Below are 13,870 nucleotides of genomic sequence, written 5' to 3' on the forward strand. Positions count from 1 at the left end.
TTAACGAAGACATCACATCAAAGCAGCCGCAAACTTGCGATTGAACAAAGAAACAAATGCGCATTGGTATCCATCGTTATGCTATAATCCATCATCCATCCATGACCCAATAATGCATACAAACGACACCTCCATATATCAACGCCCAAATCATCATACAAAAGAAATCCATCGTATCGTTGTATCTTTATTCCAAACTCCATGTTTCATATCTTCATTAGTCCTCTACATCCGCCGCACATCCCTCATCATCAACGCGCTGTTGCTTCTTCCTCTTCTCCATCGCCTTCCGAAGCTTAATAGCAGTTTGTATATCAACCTTTGCGTCATCCGCTTCCGTAAGACCATACTGATCCCACCCTATTTCACGAAGATCAATGCCCAAGTCCGCGAGGGAGACGAAACCTGGTGCGACGGGGGTGTCACTCTCCCAGAATGAATCGGAATCTGGGTCTTCAGAGGTAGGCACTTGGCGGGATTGGCGGGGTGTTGTTGTGCGGCTGCCGGATTGACGGGTGCGGCGGGGAGTGGATTTGTTACTTCGTGTGCGAGGTCGTTGAGGACTCTTGGGGCTTTTTGGTGTTTTGGGACGTTTGGAGACTGGCTCAGAGGGGATTTTGGGGATTGGGGGAGGCGAGGCGGGAGCTTTGAGGATGGGTAGGGGTTCGTATATCCCTGGGAGACCGTCGCCAGACATGCCGTAGTTGTCCTTCATTAGAAGACCTTCGCCATCACGACGCTTCTCTTTCCATGCGACAAAGGAGTCTACAGAGTCTTCGCTTGCATCCGAGATATAAAGGTCCATGTCGTGGCTGGCTGTCATGAGATGACCGAGATGTTGCTCGATATCCATTCGTGATGGAACAAGTGTCTCGGCGGAATAGTCATCCCCAGGTGAGTATTGCTGAGTGTTCTGGTTAACTGCAGCACTCTGCTCATGCTCAGGTCGCATCTTGATCGATGGCGGAAGAGAAGCATCGATCGATGTGCTTGGCGTATGATGGCCAATGGGGTATTGGTTGCTCGAGAAACCAGATGACGGTGTTGTCGGTGTAACGCTTGCTTGTGATGCGATGTTTAGAGAAGATGTCCTCACAGGAATGTGTTCGTTTATATCGTCCAGACGCTGATTGCGAAGAGCAACGCTAGCCATTGTGCGAGATCGGGGAAATGGTTTGTCGATTGACGAAGAACTCGAGGGACGTGAAGGTTGTGACATTTCGTCTCGGGGATACGATGACAGAGTCGAACCTCCATGATACGACTCCGGACGCGGATAATGGACGTCGTTTCGATCATATCGGTAATTTGGTTCAAGATATACACTTGATCGCTTGTCAGGTCTGAATTGCGCGGGGATAATTGGACACGGCGCAGATTCATCAAACGCTTCGTCAACTGTATCAATCTCAACACGACCAAAACTCCTTCCTCGACTTCGACCTTCACTTGTTTTTGGTCGAGATCTTTGAACTGGCGGTGGTGAAGATGAAGTCTCGTATGTCAAACCACTGGATAGTGAAGGATGTAGACTCATGGGCCTAGGCTTGCGAGGTTGAGGTTCGGGTTCTGCTGGGGAAGCGAATGCATTGAACGACTTTCTCCGATCCCGCATCGATAATGTCCCTGGGTTAAGATTCGATTGCGACTCTCGTCGACTTAACTTCCCCGATCTTAGCAGATCATTACCAATTGATCCCGAAAATGACCTCCATGCCGATGAACTGGATGGTCTTGACCAAGCTTCCCGTATTGTCCCCAAATCACCATGTGGAACACCTGGCGCCGGGGCAGAATCATCCTCATCTTCTTCATACTCAAAAGATTGCAGCTCCCGTCCACCAGAAAATCGATAAAAAGCCTTCGCAGCAGCGCTGTCAAGGTTCACGCCGTTCTCACCAATATTCCTCTCCGCAACATCCTCCCCATACTCCCTCGCCCCCGAAGCAGCCACACGCGATCGAAAATTCGAAGGCCTAAATTCTCCCTGTGCATCAAGAATGTCTATAAATGAATTACGCTTATCATGCGCTGAATCTGTTGAGCTTTCGCGACGATGGTGTGTGGGAATTGACGGTACAGGCGGTGGTCGTTCGCGACCTCGTGTTGGTCGTTCTGGAACACTCCAGGCTGAATTGGAGCTTCGGATACTGCGTGAGAGGGAGAGTGGGCGCGAGGAGAGACTGTTGGCTTGGTTTGGTGCTGTTGTTGGGCGGGATGGTGATGGGCCTCTGAATCGGGGGACCATGGGAGGTGGCGCGGCTGGATCGGCGTTGATGTCTTGTGATACCATTGATAATTGGGCTTGGCTGCGTTTTCTGGCTGCTCTTTGCAGTTGATCCAACACGTTTGGTCCATTTCCAGCGACTGGGTAAGTTCCTGATATTGTTAGACAAAGAACTCGGTATATCAATTGTGGTGTTTACCTTGAATTGGGGGAATCGAAGCTACAGTCGAATTGTACGCTTGACCCTTGAGCGAAGCCCTGTTCCCATTCTTTCGCGCAAAAAGAGTGCTAAAGAAGCCCATGATGATCGCCTTGCCCTGCCATGCGGCAGGTCGGCATCAAAAGAAAGATTCGCGATATGTTGATCGAGTTCACTTTCAAAAGGGACACCTCAGGGCTTTTAAAGATGAGATCTTTGCATTCCGATCTGAAATGAAGAGTACACGCAATCGGGGCGCAAGAAAAAAGGAAAACCAGGCACTTAAGTACCGTATCAAAAACACACAAGGGAAAACGTGAGACTAATGCAAGCCCAGTGAATGGAACCTGTTTTTTTTCTCTCTTGTGTGGCTTTAAAGTTTAGGAGGAGGTGGGAGGTCTGGTCTTTTGTTTTATGTATTTTATTCCGCTGTTTGGTTTGAGAAGCTTCTTTGGAAGAAAGGTACAGACATGATCCTTGACCTAAAAGAGACAAGACGCTTGGTTTTGGGGGGCAGGGGTGGATGACGCCAACGAACGAGAGGAAGGGATCCATGCGACCATGTTTGGAGTGGAGGGTGCTAGCGGAGAGTGACAGGCCACGATGGATCTTGGGGGATAAAAGGGTTGAAGAGTGAGGGGATGATGGGATGTTGCGTCTTGGTGATGAATGAAGAGAATGCCTTGACGTGGAATGTCTCTGCAACAAGTCAGACATCTCATATCCAAGTTGAGACATCTTCACGTACTTACAGAGTAGATCGTTGACGGGAGAGTGGCCGATTAACCCCCAGGATATGGGATGGATCACCTCAGGTCAGGGGGCGTCTGACTTGCATCACCCCTGAACCTGAGCCGAACTCTGTGCCATTGCCATCCCTGGAACAGCCTGGACCGATATGGACGGATGCAGGGACCACTATTCTTCCCACTCAGGGGCTTCGAAAGTGTCATGGAAAATATCACCAACAAATGAGATCCAAACATGATGAAGCGTTCAGAAAGAGGGCTTGTTTAACTGCCATCTGGGGTTTAACCGACTGACGCCATCAAAACGGCGTGGCGACTTCGAATTAAGTAGTGATAAACCCCAAGGAACGATGCTCAAACGAGAAGCTGTATGCTTACCTGATACACAGCCTGAAGTAAACGCGAGCACCAATCGAGTCATGCCTTTAGACAAATATGTAAGCGATAAAAAGGAGATATCCGGTGAGGATAGGCGAACTTTGAGATCCAACGCGAATAATTACGCTGTAGTATCACATTGTCCGAGACAGAATGTCGGCATCCGAGTCATTGGGTCGATTATCACAATGGCCTTGTCAAGGTTGCAGTGGGAAATATTATCATGGTTACATTCTACGGACACGGGGACGGGCCGCTGCTGATTTTTGAGTTTGATGATACTCTTGATTTAAATTGCCATGGTCTTTGTGTATGCGTCGTGTTTGTGTTTGTGTTAGATACTACCTTTGTGTTCTGCTTACTAGGCATACCTTTGTGTTATGGATACTCAGTGGTTGTACGGATACGGAGTGTGAGGGACGGAGAAATTGACGGATTATTGATGGTGAGGTCACATTGTACAAGAAGATCTCAATCACGGAGTTGCTTAAACTTAGTGCGAGACCGGTTCCGCGCGCGTTGGGTCAACCTGTGATCTTTGTATGTCTGTGCACACGGGACAAACGCTTTGTTGATGGGCTGAAATGCTTGATGTAAGCTTCACCAGTTATCTACACACATATGATGGTGTCATTGATGTTTATATCGTTTCAATTGTGTTTCTATAAGCCTGGATTGCTATAACAGAAGGGTTACATATCACTTTGCTTTTTCTGCAATCGACCCATGTAACTATAGATCGTTTCGGATCTGTTTCTCACGCTGGACTGACACAATCAAACTAACAGCAGACTAAATATGGCAGCGCTGATCAAGAGACTAGGAAAATATTAGGAGAATGGGATCTACAGTCAAGGCTGGTGATTGTCTGTGCCTTTAATGGGATTGGATAAACTAAAATGGGTTAAAATGAGGATGAGATAAGGTCTTGGTGTTGAGTGGTGGTTACCCTAGAACTGTGCAACAAACTCAGTTGCTTCTTCTATGACGCTCTAGAATGCTGATGTTATAGCTGAAAGCTCTAAGAATTGCTTCTTTTATCGATCCTGAAACTGCTTATCTTGGGGCTTTATGCATAACTTAATACAATAGCGCACACTGCATTTGTATGCCCAGGATGCCAGGTTGTAAGGTTGAGGTAAGGTAGTGAGGTGTTTTAGACGACGTCATCAGTAAAGCCATCTGCCCCACCAATCTAACGTGGGGCAATTCTTCCCTCCATCATCAGCAGCTTAACAATCACCAAAACATCCATCTCAACACCTCCAACCTCACAGAATACGACATCATACAACAGCATCACCGTCAAAATGTCTTCAACAACAGACCCCAACCCCTCCGACTCCCGTCCCGCCTTCATCCCCCTCGAAGCCAACCCCGAACTCATGACAACACTCATCCACAAACTCGGCGTCTCAAACGCTCTCGCAATGCACGACGTCTACTCGCTCACTGACCCAGACCTACTCGCCTTCATACCCCGCCCCGCGCTCGCTCTACTGCTCGTATTCCCTGTTAGCGCTGTGTACGAGAGTCACCGCATGGCTGAGGATAGTTTGGCGGATGAGTACAAGGGCAAGGGGGAGACGGAGCCTGTGCTTTGGTGGCCGCAGACAATTAGGAATGCTTGTGGGCTTATGGGCTTGCTGCATGCTGTTAGCAATGGAAATGCTAGAAATTTCATCGGTATGTATATTTGTTGAGGGTGAGGATAGATGGAGCTAATATTTGGCAGAGGAGGATTCCACGCTTGATGTGTTGATCAAGAAGAGTATTCCTCTTGATCCCCACGGCCGCGCAAAGGTTCTCGAAACCACGCCTGATCTTGCAACAGCGCATAAGGAAGCTGCTACACAAGGCGATACACCCGCACCAGCTGCAGAAGACGACGTGGAGCTACACTACGTTTGCTTCGCCAAGGGAACAGATGGTGGATTGTGGGAACTCGACGGACGACGAAAAGGACCCATTCGACGAGGCGATCTGGAAGATAACGAAGATGTGTTGAGTTCAAAGGGCTTGGCGCTGGGTGCGTTGAAGTTTCTGGAGAGGGAGGGTAAGGATTTGAGATTTAGTGCTGTTGCGCTTGCTGGGTCTATGGATTAGGATTGATACCCAAGGAGAGGCTGGAGCATTTGGTGGACGATATTCGCGTGGAAATGAATCGCATAGTTCAATCTTCTCACGAAGACTGTAGAGTGGCTGAAGTGGTTTTTACTTAGCGTAGTTATTTTGAGAAGCTGAAGAAGAGCAAGGCAGATTCTTGAAGCCACGTCTAATCTCAGCTCCCCACTTCAAGGCAGCGACTTTGAACAACATATAAAAAAGCCTGTTACTTCTGTTTCTGATCACTCCTCAATTCAATTCAATTCAATTCAATCATCAGCATCATGCGTAAGTTTTATTATGAATGATGCTCGTTTCAATGCTAACGTCCCAGGTATCGCTCGTTGGCTCTTAGGTGGAGGTCGCGAACATGTCGGCATCGTTCTAGGCAGTGATACAGCCGGTAAAACAACATTTCTATACAGACTAAAGTTCAAAGAAGCTGTACAGACACTCCCGACAATCGGTTTCAATGTCGAGACTATAGATTATCCTGATGGAGAGAAGGTCACGCTCTGGGACGTTGGAGGTAAGCTCCCCTCTTCAGCCCATGATCTTAGCTAACGATATAGGCTGTGATGCCATTCGTCCTCTTATACGACACTACATGGCCAAAGATCGGTTCCTAATCTTCATACAAAGCTGTACCGACACAGATCCAGATCGTATTGAGTTCTCGCTTGAGTATCTCCGCATGGGAATGGAGATGATGCTTGAATACGAAGCGAAGCACATGTTCATCATCTTCAACAAACAAGACCTCCTCTCAGAAGAAGAACGACCAAAAGTCGTCAAAGATCTCAAATCTCGTATTGAAGCTGAGATCAAACCATATGCTAATAAGCTGGACATAAAGATCTTGGATTATCCAGGTCTAAGTGCCCTCTGGGGTGGCCAGGTTCATAAAGTCATGGATGAGATACGAAAAACTCTAAAACCGAAGAAACCAGCGAAGGATACAAAAGCTGAGATTGAACAGAGGGAGAAAGGACCGAGTGAAGAAGAGCTTCGCAATAGGGTCAGAACAGCTAATGCTGAGAGTGCTGATGCCAAGACGTTCTGGGAGTCGTTTTTGGATGGGAGTTTGGAGGAGTGGGACCATTACACTCATCTCAGAGCAGGTTTCTTCGTCATGCATGATTCCTTCAGCAAAGGATTTGGATTACTGGAGTGTGCTGATGAGTTCATGAAGCACTTGAACCGGCTGCGGGAGGGAAATCCTGAGAGGTTTCGCAACACGGCGCACAAGTATGTCACCCATCCTACCCTCATGTTCTGGAAACTGACTGTTTAGAACGATGACTATATTCTGGCTTCAACAAATCCAAGTCGCTGCAATCGAATACCAAGCAAAATCAGGTCTCGACAAATTCCCTTCCCGAGGAGACTACGCCGATATCGTCTTCTCGGCACCTCATCTCATGAACTCCGGCCTATGGAGGTCATACTACTCCAAGAACCTGCTGTTCTCACAGCTAGCTCGAGATAATTACCATCTTCCTGACTTACAGCCTCTTCCTACGATTAAGCAAGTCACCTCTGCACCTTTGCGAGAGAAAGCTGTAAACGATGTTGATAGATTGCCACGATTTGCTTTTTCTGTGGTTCAAAAGACTCTTTCTTCGAAGCTCAGACGGGGAGGTGTTGTTAAACAGGCCCTTGAAGCATTGCAGTCTTCGACTATGCGTTTGAGAGCTTCGGATTCTTCGGTTCCTCCGTACTCTGAGACACAAGCATACTTCTGGATCCAAATCATCCATGCTTATACTCGCTCCTTGGAAGTTGAATCGTCCGAAAGCCATTTCATCACTTACGAAGCGTTCAAATCTCTCTTTGATATCAAAGGTGATGAATGGAGGGAATATTACTCCCAATCAACATGGGAGAGCATCTCCGCTCGAATGACATTCGTCAACCCCGACAAGAAACCTCTCCCAAATATCTTCGGGTTACCGTCACAAGCCAGAATGGACCTCGCTAGATCACAGATGATAAACGCTATGAATCACCGCTCAACGAGTACAGACCTTCCACCCCCTGAAGATCTAGACTTCTTAGCAGCGATTCTCATCGACGAAGCAAAACTCATGCCAGAATCCGAACTCAACGTCGCCAGCCACGCAAGTCTCATAAACTTCTTATTCAACCGTCTAACAGGGAAGACCAAATCCTCTGCTACGAGTACAAAACGCGGTGATGCCTCGCTAGCTTCGTCGACGGCGTTGGAGATTGCGAAATGGACGGGCTTGACACAGGCTATGTTCTGGGTACAGCAGATCCAAATTGCACTTGCTGGACGGAAAGAAATGAACTTTGATGAGTTTATAAAGGGGAACTCGGTTCTGGCGTTTGAGGATTTGCCGTTTGTGTATTATTCGCCGCAGTTGTGGGGGAGCGTTGAGGCGAGCGATGGGTATGTGATACCTGATAGACGGGGGCTTTCTAGTATTGTATCTGGAGGGGCCAAACATGGCTAATGAATGGCCATGTTTACAAGTTAGAATGCATTCATTTTGTTATGATTCCTTGGATATGAGAAGTGCCATCATGTGTAGAGCCCAACTCGGAGGCGAAGCTAGCTCAATCAAGTCTCTCTCAGCGACGCACTCAGGGGACCAAGAACGTATCTATCGTGTCATTTTTTAATTTCTCTATGATCTCTGGATACGCTTCTAACGCTATGGCACGCTTTATGTCTCTGAAACACATGCCCTCTAATTATAAACGCAACTCATGTCAGCTCAAACAGCTGTTCCATGATCAACCTCAACACCCCCCCCTCCAAGCTGACAATCACACCCCAAAAACCTCTTCGCCGCCTCAATATCATCACCAAACGAATCAAGTATCTCGAGCGCCTTTGTCGCGGCACGCTGCTTCGAGTATCGTCCACTCTCAGAAGTGTCGTCAGCAACAACCTTTTGATGCACCATGAACACAGCACACATTTCCGTATCTTTCAGCGCCGCCATGCCCTGTTCAGCACTGCATGGTACAGCTTCTGCGCTGATGCGCCAGTTTGTGCAACCGAATTCTTGATGCATCTTCTTGGAGAGAAATGTGACCGGGTGTTTGTTCGCAAAGGTGTCGTAGAGGCTCATGTCCTGAAAATATGGCTGGATGAACTTGGTGAAGAAATTCTCAACAACAGAGAAGTTGTACTTTGAATCGACAAACATAGCTCCAACAAGAGCCTCGATTACATCGGCGTAGACCTTGGGTGCCGAATCCACCTTCAGCCAGAAGTCTTTGCGCATGGGAGTTCCCTCTTCTTTTGCTTCTGTACGAGCATTTTCTTCAGCAACCTCAAGTTCCATGACATAATCGCGAATTTGACTAAGGAGACTCGATGTACTGGAAAGTAGGTGTTGATGAAGACCAAGCTTTACGCAGAGACAGCCGAGGAACTGATTCGATACCATGGCCATCTTGTGTTCCGTCAGCCACTGAGGATCTGCCCTTGGGAAGTTTCGATAGAGATAATCAACGATGGCCATGTCGAGAAGCGAATCGCCCAAAAATTCGAGGCGTTGATAGTCTGGGACAGACTCATACGGCCAAGAAGGATGTTTGAATGCACTCTGAGCAAGTTGTGCAGACTTGAAGCGGTATCCTGTAGCTTGTGCCACCTTTTGTACAAGGTTGCGTTGAGAGGCGGATGCATTACCTTCCTGCCACTCAGGAACCTTGTAGGCTTTATAGTAATCCCTAAAAGCCTTCATCCTGTGGTTCTTTGACTTTGTCATTCGCGTCACGGCTTTGACAGCCAGATCCATGTTGTTGTCCTTGCTTGTGAGATATGCCGCTCCAATGAGAGCTTCACATACATCCGCAATCGTCTTGTCAGCCAGATTATGCTTCATCGAAGTTTTCGGTGCCTTTCCTTTCCTGAGCGGAAGATCAGGGTACCAAGTTCGTCTGTCAAAAGCCTTGGATCGGACGAATTCTTGTAGTTTGCGATCAACCGAGTGATTGAAGAGGTTCTGGTTGCAGATAAGAAGCATACGCTCAACGTGGTATTTGCACTCATTTCCGTCAGGCATGAGTGTGTAGATTGAGATTGTGGTAGCCATCTTCAAGAAACAGTCACCGAGAAACTCTAATCGTTCATAATTGTCGCCCATGCCGGTTTGGAAGTTGATCTGTTCTGTGCCATGTTCCTCAGAGTTGTCGCTGTCCTTGGTCAATGCCTCCAATGCTAGCTCTGGTGGAATTTCAAGACCAAGGAGATTGCATGCATCCAAGGCTATCAGAACGGAATCGATTCTGTGAATAATTGCTGGGAATGCCAAAGCCATAGAGACCACATCAATCGGTAGCTGAAACAATTAGAAAAGCTTCGAGCCTGGAATTCAACTTACAGGAGACACATGTAGAGGTTCCAGAATGATAAAACACTCCATGTTGACCTTCTCGTCAGCTTCAAACTCATCCAGAAGGTTTCGTCGCAAAGAGAGAAGCTCTGCCTTGACCACAGGCTGATCATCTCGCCACTTCACCTTTTGGCGAGATTTAGAGTACAGACTGTTACTGTATTGCATGATTGTCTGTTCCGCAGACCTATAGGCTCTGCTTCTTGACTCGGGTACTCCTTCAGGCGTTGGATCGGATGGCTTCTTCGTTTTGTCAATGCCTTTGATGACAAGCTTGCGTCCTCCATCATATGGATCAGTCACAAACTTGTTAATGAAGAAGTCTTCTGGCGCAGTCTCCCATTCGAGCACCTCTTTGTTCCTCACAAGATTGACAACATCCCAATCGATATGTGATCGAGTGTCTGGTTGAGGATTGTCGGCAACAGGTGCGAGGAGGTATGGAAATTGGTCCGACGTGGTATCGTATTCTTTGCTGAACACATCAGCAAATACCCGATGAGTGAACTTGGTTAAACCGTCAGCTTCTTCAGAGTTCAGTTGAAGAGGATCCTGGGCAGGCGTCAATTTCGCGGCAGAGGAATACCCACTGCCGAAGAACAAAGGAACGTCTGGAAGTTTTGGGATTTTCTTGCGCGAGAGAAGAATTAATGACTTTCCTGGTATTTCCCTCCTAAGGGCGCCCCCGTCATTGATGGTGATTGCAGTCGCAAAACATTCAGTCCATTCCCCTCGTTCAGCCCAAATCTCTGGCCGCAATCGCATGTCGTAGTCAGCCTTCTTGTTTGAACTGACAGCTAACCGTGCATTCCGCATAACGTGAACCTTTTTCTTGAAAGTGGGCTGAAGATTACCGTCAACGTGTTTGTCTCTGATCAGTATTTTGCAGGCTTCAAAAGCCGCAGAGCACTTGGCCAGCAATTTGCTACGCTGTTGAGTACCCTTCACAAAGTTGACCGGGGATTGGAATGGCATGACCACGTCGGCCAGATATCGGTCGCCAATTTTTTGCACTTGGTATTCAACTTTGGCGTAGCTGTCAGTTGACAAATGAGAAACAAATCTGGCCAGGATCTCAAGGCTCGCGGGAAACGTAAGACGTGCGCCCGTTGAAGGTATCTCGTACACTTGATGTTGCATGCGCTCGGCCATTATCTCCATGTCCTCGTCTATCAAATCATCATGAAGTTTGCGGTCGGCAGACAAAGAGAGACAGAATTTCTCCAGGGCTTGAGAATCCCTCAATGCTTGTTTCGAGCTTCGAATATGTGTCAAGTTTCCCTCCTCCATCATGGTGATATATCGAGAGCGTGCTTGTCGAGCGCGTCCTTTGGATTGCAAGTATTGAATGACAGAATTGTAGAGATCAAAACGAATAACAAGGTCGCAATCTGGAACATCGATGCCTTCCTCTGCAACAGGTGTTGTAAACAGGCAGTTGGTATTGCCCCGCTTGAATTCGTGGAGAGCCAGGACTTGTTCTCGAAAAGACATGGTGCCGAAGCTCGAATTGATTGATTGACAGCCGACCTGGCATGATTAGCGAAGGATAAAGAAGAGGAAGACTCTTACTCACCATGTATGAAGCAGACATTCCTGGGATCCCCATGGAAGGCTGGCTATAGAGGTCTGATAGCAATCGAGCTGTGTATCTCTTCTCGACAAAAACAATGCAGCGTTTGGTGCTATCCATTGTGAAAGCGTGCAACAAGATTTCATGGAGACTTTTCACCTTGGCCGACAATCCTTGAGACTTCGGGTCAACCATCCCGAACTTGTGAGCCCGAACAACTTCCTGGACACGCCGGACGGCCTCTGTTGCTCGGTCTGCTCTTGTCACTGCAATGTCTCCAACGAATTCCCGGCTGGTTCTTGCGGCGAGCCGTTCAGTCTCGAGGTCAGTCATCGCAAGCTCCCAATACCGGTCCGCGCACCAAGTACCGAGAACTGAAGAAGCTTCTTTTGTAAATTCGAGCGACAACTTGAACTGCTCGTTGCGAGAGACTAGCGCAAAGATCTGGTCCCATAGATGCGTCTTCGTATCATTGGGGGAGTCAAGGGTGCTGTAGTTGACAGTTTCTTCGGTTTGTTTCTTTCGGTGCATAGTGTCCATCAGCACCTCGTCAGATATCGTTGCGATCTGGCTGTCAAGGGCTCTCTCAAGTTCCAGGGCAGTATCTCTCACATCCCTGGTGCGCGCATCCACAGGAGAAGCAGTCATTCCTAGTATGCGAGGCTTTTCGCCTTCGTGTTTGCAATAATACCCGTCCATTATGCGAGCGTATGGATGCTTCTTCTTTGTGTGGTGTGCTTCGTCGAAGATAAGGAGGTTTATTCGGGACATGGTGATGAAGCCGCAAGTGAGACAGTCGAGGAGTATCTGGGCAGTGCAGACCACAACCATGTTTTCGCCGAACTTTTGATCCCAGTATTCTTTCGTCTTCGTCACGCCTTTCATATGGCCCATGAACTTGGTAACTGGGTGGGCTCCGAGGTTGCAGCTAAGGACGGCATGTTGCTGAACACAGAGGGCGACCTTTTCTACCAAAAAGAAGGCAACTTTCTTGGGTTTTCCGACGGCTCGAGCTTCCAGCTCCTGTTCGAGGTGATGTCGTAGTAGCAAGGCGGAGATGAGTGTTTTGCCGGTACCTGTCCTGTTAGCAAGTCTCCAGATTGGTAGCCATAACATACCTGTAGGCAGTACCACGATGAGGTTTCTCTCTTTAGCGCGCTCGAACAGTTCAATCTGGTATTCTCGGGGTGATGCGATGATCCTGTGACTCTCGTTCTGGTTCATGAGCTGGGCCAGGGACTGTTTACTAGGGTCGCTGAAAGGAACGGCACTCTTTGCGGCATCTCTCTGTGTCTTTTCTATGTGCGCTTGAAGAGCAGCTTGGTCTCGGAGCTTCTTTTCTGTAATCTTTCGCGGCTTCGAAGGGTTCACGATGAGGCGATATCGGTCGTCTTCGTCATCAGTGTCGATGTACTCGTGATCCGACATGTTGAAGCGTTGATTTGCCACCGTTCAAGGATGAAGATACAGATGCTGTGGGCATTCGTATACGCGAGAGCGATTAAAAGCGAGAGGAATAAGCACTATGTATATAGAACGAGGGAAAACAAGAGATAAGAAGAGAGGGATTGTCTGGAGGTGGAAGGTGCTCTGAGTGTGACAGCAAGAAACGGCTGGCAACTTCAAGCACAACACTTACCACTTTCTCCCTACGGCAAATCACACTGTTTGTCTTTCTTCTGTTCTCTGACCACTACCAATTGTAGAGCAAACGTTAGGCAAACAGAGAAACAAGGCATACACGGACAATGTTTGGCAGTGTCAAACGCAAACACGCAGAGCACAAGCACTTCTTGCGAAGCTCCTACACAATTTTATTTCGTTACGTCGAAGCGAGTCCAATTCAGCCCAAGATAAGCAGGTTTGGTAGGGTTTAGTACCGGCGTGTATCGTGGCAGCCACGTATAACGTTCGACGTTGGGACAGTGTAATGGAAGAAAACCTGAGGGAGCTCTCCCGCACATCATGAAGTGAATCATGCTACAATTCATCTCAACTTTGCTCAATATCTGCACATCGCGTTCTCGAAGTGGATGTGTCTTCAAGCCCCTTATTCGAGTGCCTTATTGGTCTCTTCCTCTCGCCTTCGCCAGGCAGGGTGGCCACTCATGCCTCAGGCCGCCATGGCCAAGCTCAAAGTTATTGTCGTAGATGTTGCGTATGCCAATGCTTCCTCTAGGGACGTGGGCCAGCTTACTGCCCTCGCACCAGGTTTAACTTTGATTTCCAGGCAAGATACAAGAACCAAGTTCAGGCAGCCTGTCA

General features: G+C 48.0%; 4 protein-coding genes across 4 annotated transcripts; 2 read left to right on the top strand and 2 right to left on the bottom strand.

Annotated features, from left to right (window-relative positions):
* Positions 1 to 13: 13 nt before the first annotated feature.
* On the bottom strand, positions 14 to 2,837 carry BKA55DRAFT_740473 (uncharacterized protein). Its single transcript, XM_046201444.1, has 2 exons — positions 2,427 to 2,837; positions 14 to 2,379 (listed from the first exon to the last, which is right to left on the bottom strand). The coding sequence occupies exons 1-2, from the start codon at positions 2,527 to 2,529 to the stop codon at positions 218 to 220; spliced, it is 2,265 nt and encodes a 754-aa protein (XP_046047145.1). The 5' UTR covers positions 2,530 to 2,837; the 3' UTR covers positions 14 to 217.
* A 1,939-nt stretch (positions 2,838 to 4,776) lies between these two features.
* Positions 4,777 to 5,915, top strand: BKA55DRAFT_575241 (uncharacterized protein). The gene is made up of 2 exons (XM_046193371.1): positions 4,777 to 5,239; positions 5,289 to 5,915. Exons 1-2 carry the CDS (start codon positions 4,864 to 4,866, stop codon positions 5,657 to 5,659), a joined length of 747 nt encoding a protein of 248 aa, XP_046047146.1. The 5' UTR covers positions 4,777 to 4,863; the 3' UTR covers positions 5,660 to 5,915.
* BKA55DRAFT_575243 (ADP-ribosylation factor family-domain-containing protein) lies at positions 5,916 to 8,470 on the top strand. Its single transcript, XM_046193372.1, has 4 exons — positions 5,916 to 5,947; positions 5,994 to 6,188; positions 6,232 to 6,907; positions 6,954 to 8,470. Exons 1-4 carry the CDS (start codon positions 5,944 to 5,946, stop codon positions 8,134 to 8,136), a joined length of 2,058 nt encoding a protein of 685 aa, XP_046047147.1. The 5' UTR covers positions 5,916 to 5,943; the 3' UTR covers positions 8,137 to 8,470.
* BKA55DRAFT_705197 (uncharacterized protein) lies at positions 8,186 to 13,033 on the bottom strand (the record flags this gene model as incomplete). Its single annotated transcript, XM_046200658.1, has 4 exons — positions 8,186 to 9,978; positions 10,021 to 11,562; positions 11,609 to 12,686; positions 12,720 to 13,033. The coding sequence occupies 4 exons, from the start codon at positions 13,031 to 13,033 to the stop codon at positions 8,401 to 8,403; spliced, it is 4,512 nt and encodes a 1,503-aa protein (XP_046047148.1). The 3' UTR covers positions 8,186 to 8,400.
* Positions 13,034 to 13,870: the final 837 nt, after the last annotated feature.

Source organism: Fusarium redolens, assembly GCF_020744475.1.
Source record: "Fusarium redolens strain MPI-CAGE-AT-0023 chromosome Unknown BKA55scaffold_12, whole genome shotgun sequence".
Lineage (NCBI taxonomy): Eukaryota > Fungi > Ascomycota > Sordariomycetes > Hypocreales > Nectriaceae > Fusarium > Fusarium redolens.